At 43.9% G+C, this 20,889-nt stretch overlaps 1 protein-coding gene across 1 annotated transcript in view; it reads right to left on the bottom strand.

The window, feature by feature from the left end:
• The window catches only part of LOC143803742 (NTPase KAP family P-loop domain-containing protein 1-like), a 71,175-nt gene that overhangs the window by 34,228 nt on the left and 16,058 nt on the right, over positions 1–20,889 (bottom strand). The window contains exons 2-4 of the mRNA XM_077281516.1: positions 17,840–17,873; positions 17,421–17,594; positions 12,947–13,021 (exon numbers count right to left, since the gene is read on the bottom strand). Coding sequence (XP_077137631.1) covers positions 12,947–13,021; positions 17,421–17,594; positions 17,840–17,864 — 274 coding nt within the window. The 5' untranslated portion in view covers positions 17,865–17,873. The remainder of the gene's footprint in view (positions 1–12,946; positions 13,022–17,420; positions 17,595–17,839; positions 17,874–20,889) is intronic.

Here is a 20,889-nt window from a genome sequence, read left to right as displayed (position 1 = left end):
CACGCACAGCCGCCCACAGCCACGCACAACCGCTGCACCCAGCACAGCCGCCGCACCCAGCACAGCCACGCACAGCCGCTGCACCCAGCACAGCCACCGCACCCAGCACAGCCGTCCACAGCCGCCGCACCCAGCACAGCCGCCCACAGCCACGCACAGCCGCCTACAGCCACGGACAGCCGCCGCACCCAGCACAGCCACCGCACCCAGCACAGCCGCCGCACCCAGCACAGCCACGCACAGCCGCCCACAGCCACGCACAGCCGCCTACAGCCACGGACAGCCGCCGCACCCAGCACAGCCACCGCACCCAGCACAGCCGCCGCACCCAGCACAGCCGCCCACAGCCACGCACAGCCGCCGCACCCAGCACAGCCGCCCACAGCCACGCACAGCCGCCCACAGCCACGCACAACCGCTGCACCCAGCACAGCCGCCGCACCCAGCACAGCCACGCACAGCCGCTGCACCCAGCACAGCCACCGCACCCAGCACAGCCGTCCACAGGCGCCGCACCCAGCACAGCCGCCTACAGCCACGGACAGCCGCCGCACCCAGCACAGCCACCGCACCCAGCACAGCCGCCGCACCCAGCACAGCCGCCCACAGCCACGCACAGCCGCCCACAGCCACGCACAACCGCCGCACCCAGCACAGCCGCCGCACCCAGCACAGCCGTCCACAGCCGCCGCACCCAACACAGCCGCCGCACCCAGCACAGCCGCCGCACCCAGCACAGCCGCCCACAGCCACCGCACCCAGCACAGCCGCCGCACCCAGCACAGCCGCCGCACCCAGCACAGCCACGCACAGCCACCCACAGCCGCCGCACCCAGCACAGCCGCCGCACCCAGCACAGCCACGCACAGCCACCCATAGCCACGCACAGCCGCCGCACCCAGCACAGCCACGCACAGCCTCCCACAGCCGCCTACAGCCACGCACAGCCGCCTACAGCCACGCACAGCCGCCGCACCCAGCACAGCCACCGCACCCAGCACAGCCGTCCACAGCTGCCGCACCCAGCACAGCCGCCCGCACCCAGCACAGCCACGTCACATACAGCCGCCCGCACTCAGCACAGCCACATACAGCTGCCCGCACTCAGCACAGCCGCCCGCACTCAGCACAGCCGCCCGCACTCAGCACAGCCGCCCGCACTCAGCACAGCCGCCCGCACTCAGCACAGCCGCCCGCACTCAGCACAGCCGCTCGCACTCAGCACAGCCGCCCGCACTGATGGGGGCGCAGGATGGAGCAGCACGTGATAGGATGGGGGCGCAGGATGGGAGCACATGACAGGATGGGGATGAGGATGGAGCAGCACATGACACGGTGGAGTGGCACATGACAGGATGGGGGCGCAGGATGGAGCAGCACATGACACGGTGGAGCAGCACATGACAGGATGGGGGCGCAGGATGGAGCAGCACATGACACGGTGGAGCAGCACATGACAGGATGGGGATGCAGGATGGAGCAGCACATGACACGGTGGAGCAGCACATGACAGGATGGGGTCGCAGGATGGAGCAGCACATGACACGGTGGAGCAGCACATGACAGGATGGGGGCGCAGGATGGAGCAGCATATGACAGGATGGGAGCAGCACATACCAGGATGGAGACCATATTCCAATATAAATGCTCGCCACCCGGGCATAGAACGGGTTCAATAGCTAGTTATCTATAAACAGAGAGACAGTGAGGGAACACTTAGATAATTTAAATAAATTTAAATCTCCAGGTCCAGCTGAATTACATCCTAGGGTAATGAAAGAGTTAGCAAAGGAAATTGCCGAACCAATAGCCAGAATCTTTGAAAAATCCTGGAGAACAAGAGAAGTCCCAGAAGATTGGAGAAGGGCAAATGTTGTCCTTATCTTCAAAAAAGGAAAGAAGATGGAGCCAGGAAATTACAGGCCAGTGAGCCTTAGGCTTCTTTTACACCTCCGTCGGTACGCGGCCGTCGCTAAGCGTCGGAGCGACGTACCGACAGACGTTGGAGATTTTTTGCACAACGTGGGCAGCGGACGCAGTGTTTCAACGCATCCGCTGCCCATACTAAACTCCCAGGGAGGAGGGGGTGGAGTTACTGCCGGGCATGCGCAGTTTAAAATGCAGGACACGACGTACGAAAAAACATTCCCTTGAACGTTTTTTCGCTACGACGGTCCGACAAATACCGACGCATCCAGTGCACGACGTATGGAACGTGTGTCCATACGTCGCGATGCGTCTGTAATACAAGTCTATGTGAAAAAAACGCATCCTGTGAGCAACTTTGCAGAATGCGTTTTTTCCACAAAACGACGCATTGTGACGGTCGGGAAAAGACGGAGGTGTGAAAGTAGCCTTTCTTCTATGCCAGGAAAGGTATTTGAGCAAATTATTAACCCCTTTCTGCCATCAGACGTACTATTTCATCCATGTGACCTGGGTCCTAATTCCCATGGACGAAATAGTACGTCTAAGCGATCGGCCACGATCATGGACATGTGGGAAATGATACTTATTAAGTATTTTGTGCGACATATCTGTGTGATTTAAGTGCATGAAAATTCAAAGTTGGAAAATTGCGAAATTTTCAAACGTTTCACCAAATTTCCATTTTTTTCACAAATAAATGCAAGTCATATCAAAGAAATGTTATGACTATCATTAAGTAAAATATGTCACGAGAATACAATGTCACAATCACCGGGATCTGTAGAAGCGTTCCAGAGTTACAACCTCATAAAGGGACAGTGGTCAGAATTGTAAAAATTGGCCCGGTCATTAACATGCAAACCACCCTTGCGGGTAAAGGGGTTAAACAGCAAGTATGTAAGTACTTGGACAAGAATACAGTAATCAATCAGAGCCAGCATGGGTTTGTAGCAAAAAAGTCATGCCATACTAATCTAATCTCCTGGTATGATGGAATCACTGACTGGGTAAATCGGGGAAATGCGGTAGATATAGCATGTCTTGATTTCAGGCAAAGTATTTGATAAAGTATCTCATAGCATACTTATTGAAAAAATGACCAAGTATGAGATTGACGGCTACTGTTTGGTGGATTCATAACTGGCTCAGTAATCATAATCAAAAAGTGGTAATAAATTGTTGCACATCAAATTGGAAGAGTGTTTCAAGTGGGGTACCACAAGTCTCTGTCTTGGTGCCCCAGTGTTGTTCAACATGTTTATGCATGATCTAGATAAAGAAACTGAAGGTAAACTAATCATATTTGCAGACAATGCAAAGCTAGGAGAGATAGTTAACACTAGAGAAGACAGAGCAATAATTCAGAAGGATGTAAATAAGATTGAACAATGGACAGTGACTAATAGAATGGTATTTAACAGGGAGGAATGCAAGATTCTACATCTGGGCAAGAAAAAATTAAAAATATATCTACAGAATGTAAGGAATAGAACTAAGCAATAGAACGTGTGAAAAAGACTTGGATATACTAATAGATCACAGACTGCACATGAGTTAACAATGTGATGCAGCAGCAAAAAAGGAAAACCTAGTTCTAGGATGTAGTAAAAGAAGCATAGAGTCTAGATCATGTGAAGTAATTATTTCCCTCTGCTCCTTCTTGGTCAGACCTCATCTGGAATACTGTGTCCAGTTTTGGACACCACATTTTAAAAAAGACATTGAAAAACTGGAGCAAGTTCAGAGAAGAGCTACCAGGATGTGTGAGCGGACGGCAAAATATGTCCTACGAGGAACGGTTAAAGGATCTGAGAATGTCCAAAGAGGAGAAAAAATGTATACCCGCACTGCTGCATACACGATCACCTATCTGCGTGCTGTGAAATGCTGTACCAGTGCCTTTACCTCCTACTCATTGCATGGGTACTAGGGGTGCATAACCAAAAAAGCATTTGACATCCAAAAAGAAAAGAAAAAAAGTAGTTAGCACTCACCAAGCCCGTTGCTGTAAAAGTCTTTATTAGGACATGGACAGGGAGAACATGATGTCTATAGGATGACAGCTGTTTCGCGCTACATGCGCTTCCACAGATCCCGATGGATCTGTGGAAGCGCATGTAGCGCGAAACAGCTGTCATCCTATAGACATCATGTTCTCCCTGTCCATGTCCTAATAAAGACTTTTACAGCAACGGGCATGGTGAGTGCTAACTACTTTTTTTCTTTTCTTAAAGGATCTGAGAATGTTTAGTTTGCAAAAAAGAAAGCTAATAGCTGTCTACAAATATCTTAAGGGATGTCACAGTGTAGAGGGATCATCATTATTCTCATTTGCACATGGAAACACGAGAAGCAATGGAATGAAACTGATAAGGAGAAGATACAGATTAGACATTAGAAAAAACTTTCTGAAGCTTTAAAAATAAAAAATAAAAATTGTTACCGCTCGGTCCAGGAACCAGATCTCACTGAAGTTAGAACGAGAACGTGGCTGCATGTGACTGGCAGTCACCTTAACCCCTTTACCCCCAAGGGTGGTTTGCACGTTAATGACCGGGCCAATTTTTACAATTCTGACCACTGTCCCTTTATGAGGTTATAAATCTGGAACGCTTCAACGGATCCCGGTGATTCTGACATTGTTTTCTCATTACATATTGTACTTCATGATATTGGTAAAATTTATTTGATATTACCTGCGTTTATTTGTGAAAAAAACAAAAATTTGGCAAAAATTTGGAAAATTTCGCAATTTTCCAACTTTGAATTTTTCTACAATTAAATCACAGAGATATGTCACACAAAATACTTAATAAGTAACATTTCCCACATGACTACTTTACATCAGCACAATTTTGGAACCAATATTTTTTTTGTTAGGGAGTTATAAGGGTTAAAAGTTGACCAGCAATTTCTCATTTTTACAACACCATTTTTTTGGGGGACCACATCTCATTTGAAGTCATTTTGAGGGGTCTATATGATAGAAAATACCCAAGTGTGACACCATTCTAAAAACTGCACCCCTCAAGGTGCTCAAAACCACATTCAAGAAGTTTATTAACCCTTCAGATGTTTCACAGGAATTTTTGGAATGTTTAAATAAAAATGAACATTTAACTTTTTTACACAAAAAACTTACTTCAGCTCCAATTTGTTTTGCGTTTGGAGAAACACTGATGTGCCTAAACATTGAAACCCCCCACAAGTGACACCATTTTGGAAAGTAGACCCCCTAAGGAACTTATCTAGATATGTTGTGAGAACTTTGAACCCCCAAGTGTTTCACTACAGTTTATAACGCAGAGCCTTGAAAATAAAAAAATCTTTTTTTTCCACAAAAATTATGTTTTAGCCCCCAGTTTTGTATTTTTCCAAGGGTAACAGTGTAAATTGAACCCCAAACATTGTTGTCCAATTTGTCCTGAGTATGTTGATACCCAATATGTGGGGGGGAACCACCGTTTGGGCGCATGGCAGAGCTCGGAAGTAGGGTTGAGCGAAACAGGTCGACCATTTTCAGAAGTCGCCGACTTTTGGCAAAGTCGGGTTTCATGAAACCCGACCCCTGTGTGGGGTCGGCCATGAGGTCGGCGATCTTCTGAATCTGGTATCGGGATTCCGATACCGAGTTCCGATATGTTTGCGATATCGGAAATCGGTATCAGAATCCACATTTAAGTGTAAAATAAAGAATTAAAATAAAAAATATTGATATGCTCACCTCTCCGACGCAGCCTGGACATCGCCGCTGGTAACCGGCATCTTCCGTTCCTAAAAATGGCGCTTGAAAGACCTTTCGAATGCTTCACGGCTTGTGATTGGTCGCGGCGGCCGGAAACTCTCCTTCAGGCCCTGGGATCCATATTTAGGTGTAAAATAAAGAATTAAAATAAAAAAAATTGATATACTCACCCTCTGACGCACCCTGGTAGTAACCGGCATCTTCCGTTCCTAAAAATGGCGCTTGAAAGACCTTTCGAATGCTTCACGGCTTGTGATTGGTCGCGGCGGCCCACGTGACCGCTGAGCGACCAATCACAAGCTGGTGACGTAATTCTCAGGTCCTGTTCTGGTTCTCAGGTACGTGAATTACGTCACGGCTTGTGATTGGTCGCTGAGCGGTCACGTGGGCCGCCACGACCAATCACAAAGCCGTGACGTCATCGGAAGGTCCTTCACGCGTTCATTCTTAAGAAGGAAGGCTGCCGGGAAGAAGCAGGGCGCGTACGAGGGTGAGTATATACCTAATAGGAATATACTCACCCTCGGCTTCTTTCCGGCAGCCTTCCTTCTTAAGAATGAACGCGTGAAGGACCTTCCGATGACGTCACGGCTTTGTGATTGGTCGCGGCGGCCCACGTGACCGCTCAGCGACCAATCACAAGCCGTGACGTAATTCTCATGTACCTGAGAACCAGAACAGGACCTGAGAATTACGTCACCGGCTTGTGATTGGTCGCTCAGCGGTCACGTGGGCCGCCGCGACCAATCACAAGCCGTGAAGCATTCGAAAGGTCTTTCAAGCGCCATTTTTAGGAACGGAAGATGCCGGTTACTACCAGGGTGCGTCAGAGGGTGAGTATATCAATTTTTTTTATTTTAATTCTTTATTTTACACCTAAATATGGATCCCAGGGCCTGAAGGAGAGTTTCCTCTCCTTCAGACCCTGGGAACCATAGTATCCCATTGCACTGCATTGGGTTTCGCGTTTCAGCCGACCCCGACCCCAACTATTTTATAGGATCGGCCGATTTCACTCGACCCGACTTTTGAGAAAGTCGGGTTTCGTGAAACCCGACCCGATCCTATAAAAATAAAAGTCGCTCAACCCTACTCGGAGGGGAAGGAGCGCCATTTGGAATGCAGACTTGGATGGATTGGTCTGCAGGCGTCACGTTGCCTTTGCAGAGCCCCTGATGTAATTAAACAGTAGAAACCCACCATAAGTGACCCCATATTGGAAACTAGACCCCCTAAGGAACTTATCTAGATGTGTTGTGAGAACTTTGAACCCCCAAGTGTTTCACTACAGTTTATAACGCAGAGCCGTGAAAATAAAAAATCCTTTTTTTTAACACAAAAAATATTTTTTAGCCCCCAGTTTTGTATTTTCCCAAGGGTAACAGGAGAAATTGGACCCCAAAAGTTTTTGTCCAATGTGTCCTGAGTACTCTGATACCCACATATGTTGGGGTAAACCCCTGTTTGTGCGCATGGGAGAGCTCGGAAGGGAAGGAGCACTGTTTTACTTTTTCAACGCAGAATTGGCTGGAATTGAGATCGGACGCCATGTCACGTTTGGAGAGCCCCTGATGTGCCTAAACAGTGGAAACCCCCCAATTATAACTGAAACCCTAACCCACACACACCCCTAACCCTAATCTCAACTGTAACCCTAACCACACCCCTAACCCTGACACACCCCTAACCCTAATCCCAACCCTATTCCCAACTGTAAATGTAATCCAAACCCTAACCCTAACTTTAGCCCCAACCCTAACTTTAGCCCCAACCCTAACTTTAGCCCCAACCCTAACCTTAACTGTAGCCCTAACCCTAGCCCCAACCCTAACCCTAACCCTAACCCTAGCCCTAACCCTAGCCCTAACACTAACCCTAACCCTAACCCTAACCCTAGCCCTAACCCTAATGGGAAAATGGAAATAAATGTATTTTTTAAATTTTTTAATTTTTCATAACTAAGGGGGTGATGAAGGGGGGTTTGGTTTACTATTTATAGCGCGTTTTCCAGTGGATTTTTGATTGGCAGCCATCACACACTAAAAGACGCTTTTTATTGCAAAAAATGTTTTTTGCGTTACCACATTTTGAGAGATATAATTTTTCCATATTTTGGTCCACAGAGTCGTGTGAGGTCTTATTTTTTGCAGGACGAGTTGACGTTTTTATTAGTAACATTTTCGGGCGCGTAACATTTTTTGATCGCTTTTTATTCCGATTTTTGTGAGGCAGAATGACCAAAAACCAGCTACTCATGAATTTCTTTTTGGGGGGACATTTATACCGTTCCGCATTTGGTAAAATGGATAAAGCAGTTTTATTCTTTGGGTCAGTACGATTACAGCGATACCTCATTTATATCATTTTTTTTATGTTTTGTCGCTTTTATACGATAAAAACTATTTTATAGAATAAATATTTATTTTGGCATCGCTTTATTCTGAGGACTATATCTTTTTTCTTTTTTCGCTGATGATGCTGTATGACGGCTCGTTTTTTTGTGAGACAAGATGATGTTTTCACCGGTACCATGGTTATTTATTTCCGTCTTTTTGATCGTGTGTTATTCCACTTTTTGTTTGGCGGTATGATAATAAAGCGTTGTTTTTTGCCTCGTTTTTTATTTATTTTTTTACGGTGTTCACTGAAGGGGTTAACTAGTGGGACAGTTTTATAGGTCGGGTCGTTACGGACGTGGCGATACTAAATATGTTTACTTTTATTGTTTTTTTTTTATTTAGCTAAAGGAATGTATTTATTGGAACAATATATTTTTTTTTTTATCATTTATTTAGTTTTTTTTTTTTTTTTTTACACATGTAATTTTTTTTTTTTAACATTTTTACTTTGCCCCGGGGGGGGGGGGGGGGGGGGGCATCACAGTAAAGTGACAGATCGCTGATCTGACGCTTTGCTGTGCACGGTGTCAGATCAGCGATCTGACATGCACAGCAGGGACGCTTCCCGGTGCCTGCTCTGAGCAGGCGCTGTGAAGCCACCTCCCTGCAGGACCCGGATGCAGCCCTGCGGCCATTTTGGATCCGGGGCCTGCAGGGAGGAGACACCCGGTACAAGGTGAGCACATCACCTTGTACCGATCGTCTCAGGGAAGCACACAGGGAGCCCCCTCCCTGCGCGATGCTTCCGTGTACCGCCGGAACACTGCGATCATGTTTGATTGCAGTGTGCTGGGGTTAATGTGCCGGGGGCGGTCCGTGACTGCTCCTGGCACATAGTGCCGGATGTCAGCTGCGATAGTCAGCTGACACCCGGCCGCGATCGGCCGCGCTCCCCCCGTGAGCGCGGCTGATCGCGCTGGACGTACTATTCCATCCTTGGGAAGTAGGGTCCACCCCACATGGACGGAATAGTACGTCCAATGGCAGAAACGGGTTAATGACGTCACCGCCAGTCACATTACTAACACCCCTCAGTTACTAATCCCTGGGCTTGATGTCAGCTGACATTACAAAGCTGACATCAACCCAAAACAATTACCCCACTTTGCTGGTTATTAAATATAGGGGAGACACCAAATCATTTTTTGGTGGTACCCCATTATAATAACCAGTAAAGGTTACTCAGACACCTGTGATCTGATATTAATTCCCTAGGAGGCTCCATGTTTATTGCCCCCTTCCCAGAATAATAACACCAGACCCCAGCTGTCCACTTTCACTCAGCTGGTTAGAAAACATAAGGGGGACCCCACGCCATTTTTTTAAATTATTTGTTAAATAAATACATGTACAGTAAACTTCACATGCACTGCACAAATTAAATATCTCACTGACATCTTTATTATAATGCACAGGTGCCAGCTGGTGAATACTCTCATCAGCGTCACATGCTCTCGCTGCTATCAGCTAGATGTCATGGAGAAAATTAAAATCCACAATAAAAGATGAGATAAAAAGGCTTGTATTCTCCAGGCTGTCTTCAAATTTCACTCTATGCAACTGACCCTTTCCTTTGAAATTAGGTAACCAAGGAAATTCACAAATGCTAACAAATGTGAGGCCCTGCTCCTGGAATGTGGAGCAGATTTACAATCGAGAGAACAGTCTGAAAAACATAAAGATCTAGGATCTCATTGTCTTCTTACTTATAAATTAAGAAGGGAGGTTTTAATGAACTGTGTTGATCTACACTGTAGGGGATCTCATAATTTCCTGAAACTGAAGCCACATCCCATGTCCAAACCTGGTAGGAATCATTAAGGGGGTGTGTATGGGTGTAACTTAGGTGCTAATAAAAGGCAAATGCCAACTTTTGGGCATCATCAGTACTTGGAGGTACAATTCACGGTGGGTGTTGTTAATTTTCCTGGAGTGCCTCCGTACATAAGTCTGAAGCCATTGCTGTAATGACAGATTTAGTAACTTTCCTTTGTTTATCCTTTTATTTTGTGTAACTGTATATGCTGTATTGTTTTGTCCCCTTTGTAAAATCTTTTATATATTTTTTATAAACAATGCCTAATGTTCTGGATTAAATATAAAATTTAATAGTTCTGTTCCTTTTGTTCTTTAAACTGCACCTTGAAACAATATACTACCTACCAGGCCTTCAGACAACTTGAATATTAAAAATGACTGCTGGCGGCAGCAAGTAGTCTGGTGTTATCGTGTCGTTAGCAGTGATCATATGGGGGTATATACATATATTCTTGTTGTGGGAATCGGAGTTGTATAACCCATAGGCTCACTGTTAGTTTCTCAATAACTGACTTATTAATGGTGACAGCTTGCAGCCTCCTCAGTTAATCGTCGGCCAGTCGTGTAATTGTCCAGATGATACGGGTGCAACAGAGAGCTGTTCAACATAAAGATCACAGCGGGTGGTCTGCGTGACCTTCCCAGACTCCGATAATCCTGGTAAGAGACCAGGTGTACTCTGTTGAGAGTAGTAACCTTTTCACCCCCACAGTTGCTGGCTAACATGCTGCCATCAGTGTGACAGCACGGGAACCGCAGCTCTGTGACCGGTGGTAACGAGAAAGGTTACCGCCGATCATCAGAGCTGGTGTTTCCTGTGCTGTCACACATATGACAGTGTGGGAGCCACCAGATGTTCAGGCCCCCATTCATATGAATGGGATTCGGGTTCGTCATTAAGTTTGGGTACCATTTGGGTAACCGAAACAAACATTTTAAAAAAGTTTGTCAGAACCCGACGGATCCAAACATCCACGGATCTGCCCATTCCAAATCAGGTTCATATGAACAGTACCAGTCTGTAGAAGCAGAGGCAGCAGCAGTGACCTAGAGCAAGGTATAGAAGCCTCCTGAACTGATCATCAAATGTAAAATGTGGTGGAACAGAGAAGATTAAAGAAATTGCATCACAGTGATACATTTAATTTTCTTTAACCCATCAGTTCCCCATGCTTTGTATCTGTGGACAAAGGAGAAGGAAGTCATTAATCCCCCAATCCTCCCCCTATTAAAATAAACTTATCAGCAGGATTGTGCTCAGTAGCCGACAGAGTCCGGTTTGTGCCATTATACTGATTAAAATTATACTTTTGCTGATGAAATCCGTCTTTTGGTTGTAGTTTAATCCTTATTTTCAGTTTTGAGTTAATGATATGCTCGTGCTAAGGGGCGCACTGTGGGGGTAAGTCTTCATGTGGTGCTCTGATTCGGTATTCATCAGTGTGGCTTCTGACAGGTCACTGAACCCTCAGTGACCTGCCCCCTAGGTTACATAATGAATACTATATATACTTTTTTTTTTAAATCCCCTTCTGCAGGCAGGCGCATTGATGATGTGCAGTTAATTATTCTTTTTGATGGTATTCATAAGTTCCTAAAAAAAACAAAAAACTGTTTGAAAATGGAGCCAGCCATGTCGACGATCTGATAGCTGCTACTGCGCAGGCGGCTGTTATGATCCCAGTGGCTTAGGATCACAAATCTAACCAGCTAAGTCAGAGATAATAGGACGAGCTCTGGGGATGTGGTAACTGGACTGACCGCAAACCCGATCCTAACCAAACACACTAAAGGTAGCCGTGGAACATTTCCTGAAATCCTAGACGTCTCTTCACGGCCTGAGAAACTGACTACCCCTAAAGAGAAAGTAAAGACCTCACTTGCCTCAGAGAAATACCCCAAAGATATAGAAGCCCCCCACAAATAATAACGGTGAGTTAAGAGGAAAAGACAAACGCAGAGATGAAACAGATTAAGCAAATGAGGCCCGCTAACGCTAGATAGCAGAAAATAGCAAGGGATCTGTGCGGTCAGTAAAAAACCCTATGCAAAAATATCCACGCAGAGAATGCGAGAACCCCTACACCAACTAACGATGTGGGGGGAGCAACTCAGCACCCCAGAGCACCAGCAAGCAGGGAAATCACATATTAGCAAGCTGGACTAAACAAATTATATACTAGGACACATCTTGAACACAGATGAGCAAAAATAAGCAAACAAGACTTAGCTTCTCTTGGAGAGACTGATAACGGATGTAGACAGGAGCAATCAGAATAGCACTGAATACAACAACAGCAGGCAACAACTGATAGTCCAGGTGAGCTAAATAGGAACCAGCTAACGAGACAGCTGATCCAACCTCAGACCTGCAGAATGACACAAAGAGCCACCAGAGGGAGCCCAAAGACAACACTCACACAGTACCACTTGTGACCACAAGAGGGAGCCCAAAAACAGAGTTCACAACAGGCGGCGCCATCTTGCTAGAGAAAAAGAAATTGCCTCCTCCAAGATGGTGTTGCCTGTGCCTGCTGTGTAGCATCTATGAGATCGTTGATAGCTGCTACTGCACAGGTGCTGACGTCGAAATCTTGTTAGAGAAAAAAAATTGTCTCCATTAAGATGGCGCCGGATGCGCCTGCGCAGTGGCATCTATCAGCAATCCGATAGATTCTACTGCGCAGGCGCTGACGGCACCATCTTGGAAGAGGCAATTTTTTTTTCTCTAGCAAGATGGCGCCGCCGGCGCCTGTGCAGTAGCAGCTATCGGACTACCAACTGTATTTTTTTTAGGAATTTATGGATATCATCAAAAAGAATAATTAACTGCACATTATGGATGCGATCACGGTGCAGCACAGGTGCTGTCGGTTTCAGCATGCAGAAGGGGATTTAAAAAAATATATATATATAATATATATATTTAATATAATATAACCATGTAAGGTTGGGAAGCAAGTAGGCTGCATCTTCATTTATCACCTTAGTTTACACTGCAGCATGACCAATAGATTGCAATTAATGTCCACCCAAACTTACAATAATTTCTTACCATTGAGAAGGGATGTGTCTGTGGGCTCTGGTATTTTCTTTTCTTCAGACTCAGAATTTATCTTACAAAGATGTTCTGTAATTACAAAAAAAAAAATATTAAGACCTGATTTTTTTTATTTTTGCTTTAAACACAATGCAGGGTGTTAGGCTGGGGTCACACTTGGCGTAAGACAATACGCCACGTATTATACGTCCGTACTACGGCCGTAATACGGAGAAATGTTCCCAAAATATTGATCCGTAGTCAGGGTGTGTCAGCGTATTTTGCGCATGGCATCCTCCGTATGTAATCCGTATGGCATCCGTACTGCGAGATTTTCGCGCAGGCTTGCAAAACCGACATCTAATGGATTTATGTGCCAAATGTTCATTAAAACATATATACAGTATATATATATACATATATGTCATTGAGACACATATATATATATATATATTCTGTATTTAGATGTCATTCAGTGCGATATCTGTGAAAAGTCGGTAATTCAATTGCCGGCTTTTCATTTCTCCTGCACAAACCCGACAGGATATGAGACATGGTTTACATACAGTAAACCATCTCATATCCCCATTTATTTTGCATATTCCACACTACTGTTAGTAGTGTGTATGTGCAAAATTTCAGCGCTGTAGCTGCTAAAATAAAGGGTTAAATGGCGGAAAAAATTGGCGTGGGCTCCCGCGCAATTTTCTCCGCCAGAATGGTAAAGCCAGTGACTGAGGGCAGATATTAATAGCCAGGAGAGGGTCCATGGTTATTGGCCCCCCGTGGCTAAAAACATCTGCCCCCAGCCACCCCAGAAAAGGCACATCTGGAAGATGCGCCTATTCTGGCACTTGGCCACTCTCTTCCCACTCCCGTGTAGCGGTGGGATATGGGGTAATGAAGGGTTAATGCCACCTTGCTATTGTAAGGTGACATTAAGCCAGATTAATAATGGAGAGGCGTCAATTATGACACCTATCCATTATTAATCCAATTGTATGAAAGGGTTAAAAAACACACACACACATGATTTAAAAGTATTTTAATGAAATAAACACAGCGGTTGTTTTAATAATTTATTGCTCTCTCAATCCATTTGCAGGCCCTCGCTTGGAAAAATAATAAACGCACAAGATACATACCCTCAGCTGAACCGTCACGTCCCACGAAGTAATCCATCTGAAGGGGTTAAAATAGTTTACAGGCAGGAGCCCTGCTAATGCAGCTGTGCTCCGTGCCTGTAATCCCCGGCGAATGAATGAAATGTAGGTAATTGACCTACATTTCCTTCAGTCGCGGTGATCCGCCCCCTGGTGGATGTCCTCATATGACCTGGAGCGTGGGAAAAAGTTCCCAGGCTGCAGTTCATGAGAACATCCAGCAGGGGTGCATCACCGTGACTGAATGTAAGTATAGATCACTGCTTTCCTTTCAGCACCCGGGGATTACAGGCACGAGCGAGTGGTTTATCGCAGCTCCTGCCTGTAATATTAGTTAAGCCCTTCAGATGGATTACCTCGTGGGACGAGACGGTTCACCAGAGGGTATGTATCTTGTGCGTTTATTATTTTTCCAAGCGAGGGTGTTCCGGATGGATTGAGAGAGCAATAAAATACTAAAACAACATGTGTGTTTATTTCATTAAAATACTTTTACCTTACAATAGCAAGGTGGCATTAACCCTTCATTACCCCATATCCCACCGCTACAGGGAGTGGGAAGAGAGTGGCCAAGTGCCAGAATAGGCGCATCTTCCAGATGTGCCTTTTCTGGGGTGGCTGGGGGCAGATGTTTTTAGCCACGGGGGGGGCCAATACCCATGGACCCTCTCCTGGCTATTAATATCTGCCGTCAGTCACTGGCTTTACCATTCTGGCGGAGAAAATTGCGCGGGAGCCCACGCCAATTTTTTCCGCCATTTAACCCTTTATTTTAGCAGCTACAGCGCTGAAATTTTGCACATACACACTACTAACATTAGTAGTGTGGAATATGCAAAAAAATGGGGATATGAGATGGTTTACTATATGTAAACCATGTCTCATATCCTGTCGGGTTTGTGCAGGAGAAATGAAAAGCCGGCAATTGAATTACCGACTTTTCACTAACACCGCTGCGTATTTCTCGCAAGTCACACTGCTGGTCCGTGTGGAATCCGTATTTTTCTCGCCCCCATAGACTTTCATTGGCGATTTTTTTGCGCAATACGCTGACAAACGCAGCATGCTGCGATTTTGTACGGCTGTAGAAAGCCATATATTACGGATCCGTAATATACGGCTGATAGGAGCAGCCCCATTGAGAATAATTGTGCCGTATGTAATGCGAGTTTTACGGACGTAGTTTCTGCGCTCTTACGTCCGTTAAACACGCATGTGTGACCCCGGCCTTACTGTTACAAAGGAAAAAATTTGGTTATAATGTTCTGGTGTATCATAGCTTATATCTTTATGATTCGGAGGGTCAAATGAAAAACATGAGTAACATAATATTTTCTTTTTCAAATCATGATCTTTATAAAAATATAACATTACAAAAAGTGTAATTTTGCAATTTTCACACTGAGCACTGGGGCTATTCTAGACTTATTATACTATCTTGTCAGGAAGAGTTTCCAGCAGATTAGTTATCATGAGGCCTCTCGTGAGAATTTTTCACAGTAATCTGCTGTGAAGACACGGAGCTTGAACTGCAGTGACCTCCTCACTGGCATTTTCGCACGGTCCTGAGGTCACCACAGTTCAGCCCGGCTGGGAACACAGCCTCAGTGATGTCACGGAGGCTGCACTCGCAGCATCTCATTAACCAGTGGTTCTCAGCCTGGACGGTCGCATCTTGGCACCCTCCAGGTTGAAAACTATTTAGACCCCAGATATGGATTATGGCGTGGGACAGAATGACAGACAGGTATGGTATATTGTATTGTTGTTTTTCTAATTCTATTTTTATTACAGGAGATTGAGGGCTTCTGTGGAAATAGGTGTTAGGTGAGTATAACTGTGTTTGTTATTTTTAAATAAAAAAAGGAAAACTGTGTTTTGTTTTATTTCTAATAAAAGACTTTATTCTTGCTGTGTCTTTATTTGCCATGTAATTATAGGATTAGTAATGGAGAGGTGTCTTCTAGACACCTCTCCATTACTAAGCTGTGGGCTTGATGCCACCTGACATTACAAAGGTGACATCAACCTCACAAATATGAACCCCACTTGCCACCGTTACAGGGCAAGTGGGAAGAGCCAGGCAAAGCTCAAGAATTGGCTCATCTAATAGATGTGCCTTTTCTGGGCATCTGCGGGCTGCTATTTTTAGGCTGGGGGGCCTATATCAATGGCCCCTTACCAGCCTGAGAATACCAGCCCCCAGCTGTCAGCTTTAGCAAGGCTGGTTGTCAAAAATGGGGGGGACCCCACTCCATTTTTTTTTTAATTATTTATTTAAATAAATAAAAAAAACAGTGTGGGGACCCCTCTATTCTTGATAACCATCCTTGCTGAAGCTGACAGCTGAGGGTTGCAGCCCCCAGCTGTGAGTTTTGCCTGGTTGGTTAAAGAAAATAGGGGAGAACCCACGTCGGGTTTTTCATTCATTAATTTTGCTATCATTAATTTTGTTATATCGCAGGCGGCGGGTGAGGAATACCCCGATCATCCGCTCCTGCTGTCACTCTTATTAGTGGCAGCAGGTGACGGATGATGGGAGTAACAGTCCCAAAAGCCCCCACCTGCTGTCATTGTTCTGACTTGAACAGAACTCTCATCATTTCATCAATTTTTAAGGGACATCAAGTTCTAAGTAATGTCACTGATGTGCCAGATTTCAGCCATTTTGTAATGACCATCTTCACTTTCTTCCATAGTACCGTATATCTAATACCTTGCACATTGTTTGTACCCTTCACATAACTGATAACTTTCAAAAACGAGATCCCTTTGCTGTGTTGTAAGCTGTTTACAGACCATAGAACAGCTTAAGTTTATATGAGGTTAATTAGAATCATTGTAATGATGGCAACTGTGTACTGACCACTATGTAACATGAGGGTAAATATGATTGGCTAACTCTAAACACCACATAACCAAGTATAAGAAGTTGTTCACACTTATGCAACCGCATATTTATTTTCCTCCTCTAAATGATTTCAGTTTGTTTCTCAATGGTTTTGTACAGATAGTAGGTGAAATTAAAAGTGGAAATAGTTCTCAAATTATTCTTCTTGGCATGATTATTTTACATGACAAAACCCTGTGATTTTAACAGCGGCATGCAGACATTTTAGATTCACTATAGCTACTTATTAAATGTCAAAAGGGCACTTTTTGGCATCTGTCTGCTCTCTGTAAGACTCTAAGGTTTTAACAAAGAATGAATCAACATCTGTGATTAGACTGATCACTCTGACAAGTAGATTTCTTTCGACCGCCTAACAAGCTTTGTACATTAAATAAGAACCCTGTATGTGTCCTAGTACAAAAGTTATACTTACCCCTGATCTTGGCAAGGAGGGCATCCTTGCCCCTGCCCCATGGTACATACAGACCAACCGTCATAGGACATTTCCCCTTGTAGAGAGTCCTGGCCAATGCTTTGCAATAACCATCATCTGGGGTGTACGTGTCATTGTCTTTGGTGCTGTGCATTTTCTTTTTACAGGAAACATCTAGGAAGAAACACATTGCGTCTTATACAGCGGTAATATTTGCAATACATTTATTTGTTTTTCGGCTGCCTCATTTTATGCAAGTTATATGTACCAGACAGTTCGGCAATTCTTCATGTGTTTTCTATGAAATGCATTACAAAGAATGCTATCCGCACTAAATACAATATTTGGACACCTCTCCTACCCAGGTGCACCAAAAGATTCACATCCCGTCATTGTTTATTGGTGTGGGTCATACTTACCAACATTGCAGCTTGACTCCATCATAACATGTCCCTACATATAAATAAAAAAAATTAGAAAATGGGAAAAACTGCCCTGTATATTTTTTCTGAAAACATAGTATCTTCTGTGAAACATGTGCAAGACACAGCATGCATCACTTACCAGAAGGAGACATGTCATCCGCCAAAGATGAAGGATTACATCAATATTAAATCAATAGATGTTTCCAGCAGTTATTCTTAGCTCTTTATTATTTTGGAGATTGCACTTATTTTGGGGTCTATTTATGTTTTTTCACTTTGTTTTGTTTGGAATCTCAGAACTTCATGTCGCCACTAGGGTTATGTTCTCACATTGTTTTGTTGCCGCATTTTTTTCCATGTGGATTTGTTAACAAAAACCTGATGCCAGCAAAGTGAATGAAAAACCTGACATTTCTTGCACACGTTGAGTATTTTTGACTTGCGGATTTGGTGCAGAAACTAATCTGCAGCGTGTCAATTCTCTGTGCAAAATCGCACTAAAAACGCTTGTTTTTTACAGCTGAGGCTTTCCTGTCAAGAGATGTAGAAAAGGTGCAGAAATTTTACTCAACGTATGCACATACCTTTACAACTACATTTTCAGATCCTGCTGGCCTAGTGGTAGATCAGTAACCGAGACACAGACCGTGCAAAAGATTGAGGAGGCACATCCAAACACTTATTTTAAATTATGTTATGGCTTGGTGGAGATGGGGGAAAAAGATTATACCTTATCTACTTAACCTCCTTCCGACATCGAGCGTAATACTACGCCGATGTCGGACTTCCTCCCTTTGATGTGGGCTCTGGTGGTGAGCCCACATCTTCCCCAGTACATGTCAGCTGTTTTGAACAGCTGACAAGTGCCTGGAACAGCCACGGGTGGAATTGCGATCCACCCACGGCTATTAACCCGTTAAATGCCGCTGTCAAACGCTGACAATGTGTTAAATATTAATTATTAATTGAATTATTCTTATTCAATCCTGTACTGAGCACATTGCTTCTTGCTGACATTACAAAGGGCTATTTCTGTGCATGAAGCTCAGAGTATAAGTCAACTCCATATAAAGGGCAACACGTGGTCTGTAGGACACATATATAAACGTCTCTTAGGAGGGTGTGGGGGCTTTTTGTCACGTGGGGGCTGTCACGTCCTGCCTTCACCATCATTCTCCCTGGACATCAGACAAATCACACAAGAAAGCAACAGCTGGTAGCCATGATGACCTTCAGATTTCACACAGACAGACGGCTTTTACCATTCAGAACTTTGGGAAAGATAAGTATCAAGTGCTGATATCTACACATGGACAATCTGTTCGTAACTATTTCATCTATTTTATGTTTTGCTGCAATGTGGTTTTTCTGTGGACAATTCAATAAACCACTACCTTTTTTATGAGAATATCATGACATTTTTCTTTAAGAGCAATGCACCTGGTGAATAGTCTTGATTAAATAAATGTGCGAAAATAAGCATATTTAACATTGGCCAAGCCAGCCAGTTTTGATTTTTTGTGCTATTTTTGCGTGAATTTCCTTCATCTCGCGCACGGGGGAAGAGAGAAGAGCTTCGCTAGATATTGTGCAAGTTTTCAGGAATTCCACTTCAAAACTTCAAGTCACAAAGATTTCATAAGAACCTACGAGTAACGGAGACTTTAACAGGTGTCAGACGGATTGACAAGCACTAGCATTGGAAGTGCTGAAAATAGACGTGCTGAAGTCCAGAGCCCAGGGTTACAAGCTGAGATATTCAAGGTAAGAAAAATGGATTTAATTAATTCATATGCTAAATCAAGTCAGATAGAATTTGTAAGTTCGTACAAATCTAGTGTAGAAATTTTCTGGCTTAGCTTATTTGCAGAATGCAAGATAGCAAATCTAAAGTTAGATTCTAAGCTAATATCTAGGAAAAAAGAAAAAGAGCAACTGAAAAATATATTACATATGGTTTATGTATTTAACGAGTTTGTTACAGAAAAATCCAAAAAATGACCGTGTAAAAATAGTACCAGTTGATACTAATGATGTTCCCAAGATTGACTGTAATGTGGAGAATAAGCAAGAAGTGAAGCACGTATCTGTAATGGCCACTCAAGGTGACCTTGACTTTGTGTCTCATGATGAAAAACAAGATGGAGGAAATGTAGGAGACATGACAACTGTCAAAGATGATGTACAAGAAATAAATGTACATGGGCCACTAAAAATAGAAGACGACTCAGAAGCCCAACTCCAAACTAAATCTAGAGACATCTTGTTAAAATTATGCAAAATCATTCCTGCATATGATGACAAAATCCATGTGTGCAGAAATTCAGAGATATTTGAGAGTTTTGCTGATAAGTTTGATTTGACTAATGAGCAGAAAAATCAATTGCTTAAAATGTGGCTTCCGGTAATTTTTTCCAGAACTTTCTCATTAAAAATGCAGAATGATGAGTTCCATGAAGAAATGACTGATATAGAAAGATTAAAAATTTTGATATTCTGTGGATTAAAAGAAAATTATCCAGATGTTGATATTCTTCTAAAATTGAAGATTGGCCGGAAAGAATGTACTTTTACATTCATGTCCATATTTGAAAGATTGTACAAAATTGTCATTTCAAATTGTAATAAACAATCAATGATAAAATGTTCTGTAAACAAATTTCGATTCCTAAATCCTGCATCTCGTGTTATTGCGTCACAAAAAGATTCTTTATTTGAATGTGCGCAATCCCTTGATTTTTCTAGAAAACATGAGAATCTTGAAAGGAAAACAAATCATACTACGTTTTTTAAAACAGGCAGAATTATATCTTATGAGAAACCAAAATCTCCAAAACTGACCCAAAATCACATCTATGAAGTACGAAGAAAATTACATATTTGCTACAAACCCTATGAGTCCATTAAAGAAGTTGCTCTGGATGGGTTAAAAGCTGACGGGCCAGATCTCTCTGTAAAGATGGTGGAAATTGACAGAAGGAAACAGGTGAGCATAGGGGGTGCTCAGCTGAACACTCCATTATCACAGCTCGGTTTAAAAATGA

This window comes from Ranitomeya variabilis, chromosome 2 (genome assembly GCF_051348905.1).
Source record: "Ranitomeya variabilis isolate aRanVar5 chromosome 2, aRanVar5.hap1, whole genome shotgun sequence".
Taxonomy (NCBI): domain Eukaryota; kingdom Metazoa; phylum Chordata; class Amphibia; order Anura; family Dendrobatidae; genus Ranitomeya; species Ranitomeya variabilis.
This window is presented reverse-complemented; position numbering and strand designations above follow the sequence as displayed.